The 455-nt window shown below is 69.2% G+C and overlaps 1 protein-coding gene across 1 annotated transcript in view; it reads left to right on the top strand.

The window, feature by feature from the left end:
• The first annotated feature begins 279 nt into the window (after nucleotides 1–279).
• The window catches only part of LOC104839002 (complement receptor type 1-like), a 9,384-nt gene continuing 9,208 nt past the window's right edge, over nucleotides 280–455 (top strand). The window contains exon 1 of the mRNA XM_010579087.1: nucleotides 280–388. Within this exon, the coding sequence (XP_010577389.1) occupies nucleotides 337–388 (52 nt within the window). The 5' untranslated portion in view covers nucleotides 280–336. The remainder of the gene's footprint in view (nucleotides 389–455) is intronic.

The following is a 455-nucleotide window of genomic DNA, read 5'->3' as shown; positions in this document are numbered from 1 at the left end:
GCTCTGCCGCCGTTGTTAAGCGGCATCGCTTCGTACCCGATAAAGAAAAAAGCGGCCGCGCCGTGGGAGCCACCGCGCCCGCGGAGCTCGGCGGAGCTGAAGCCCCCGTTGACCCTCAACAGCCGGAAAAAATCCTAATCCTAATCCTAATCCTCCTCCTCCGCGCCCGGCTCGTCTCTCGGACTGCGATAACAGTGACGAGGATGCGGAATCGTCGGCCCGGCCCCCGGCCGCCCCGGAAAGGGCCGTGCTCGGCGCTGCGCACCGCCTCCGGGAGCGGCACTGGCACCGGGAGCGGCACCGGCACCGGGAACGGGAACGGGAACGGGAGCGGGCATGGAGGTGCGCTGGCTCTGCGCGATGCTGCTGGTGCTGCCCGGCGCTTGGGGTAAGCGGGACCGGGGCTGCGTGGGGCTGGGGTTGCGTGGGGAAGGGCTTAAAGCGAGCTCCAGCCC

This window comes from Haliaeetus leucocephalus, unplaced genomic scaffold (assembly GCF_000737465.1).
Source record: "Haliaeetus leucocephalus isolate CR32 unplaced genomic scaffold, Haliaeetus_leucocephalus-4.0 Scaffold68, whole genome shotgun sequence".
Lineage (NCBI taxonomy): Eukaryota > Metazoa > Chordata > Aves > Accipitriformes > Accipitridae > Haliaeetus > Haliaeetus leucocephalus.
Note: the sequence above shows the minus strand (reverse complement) of the source record. Positions and strands in the feature narration are given on the sequence as shown.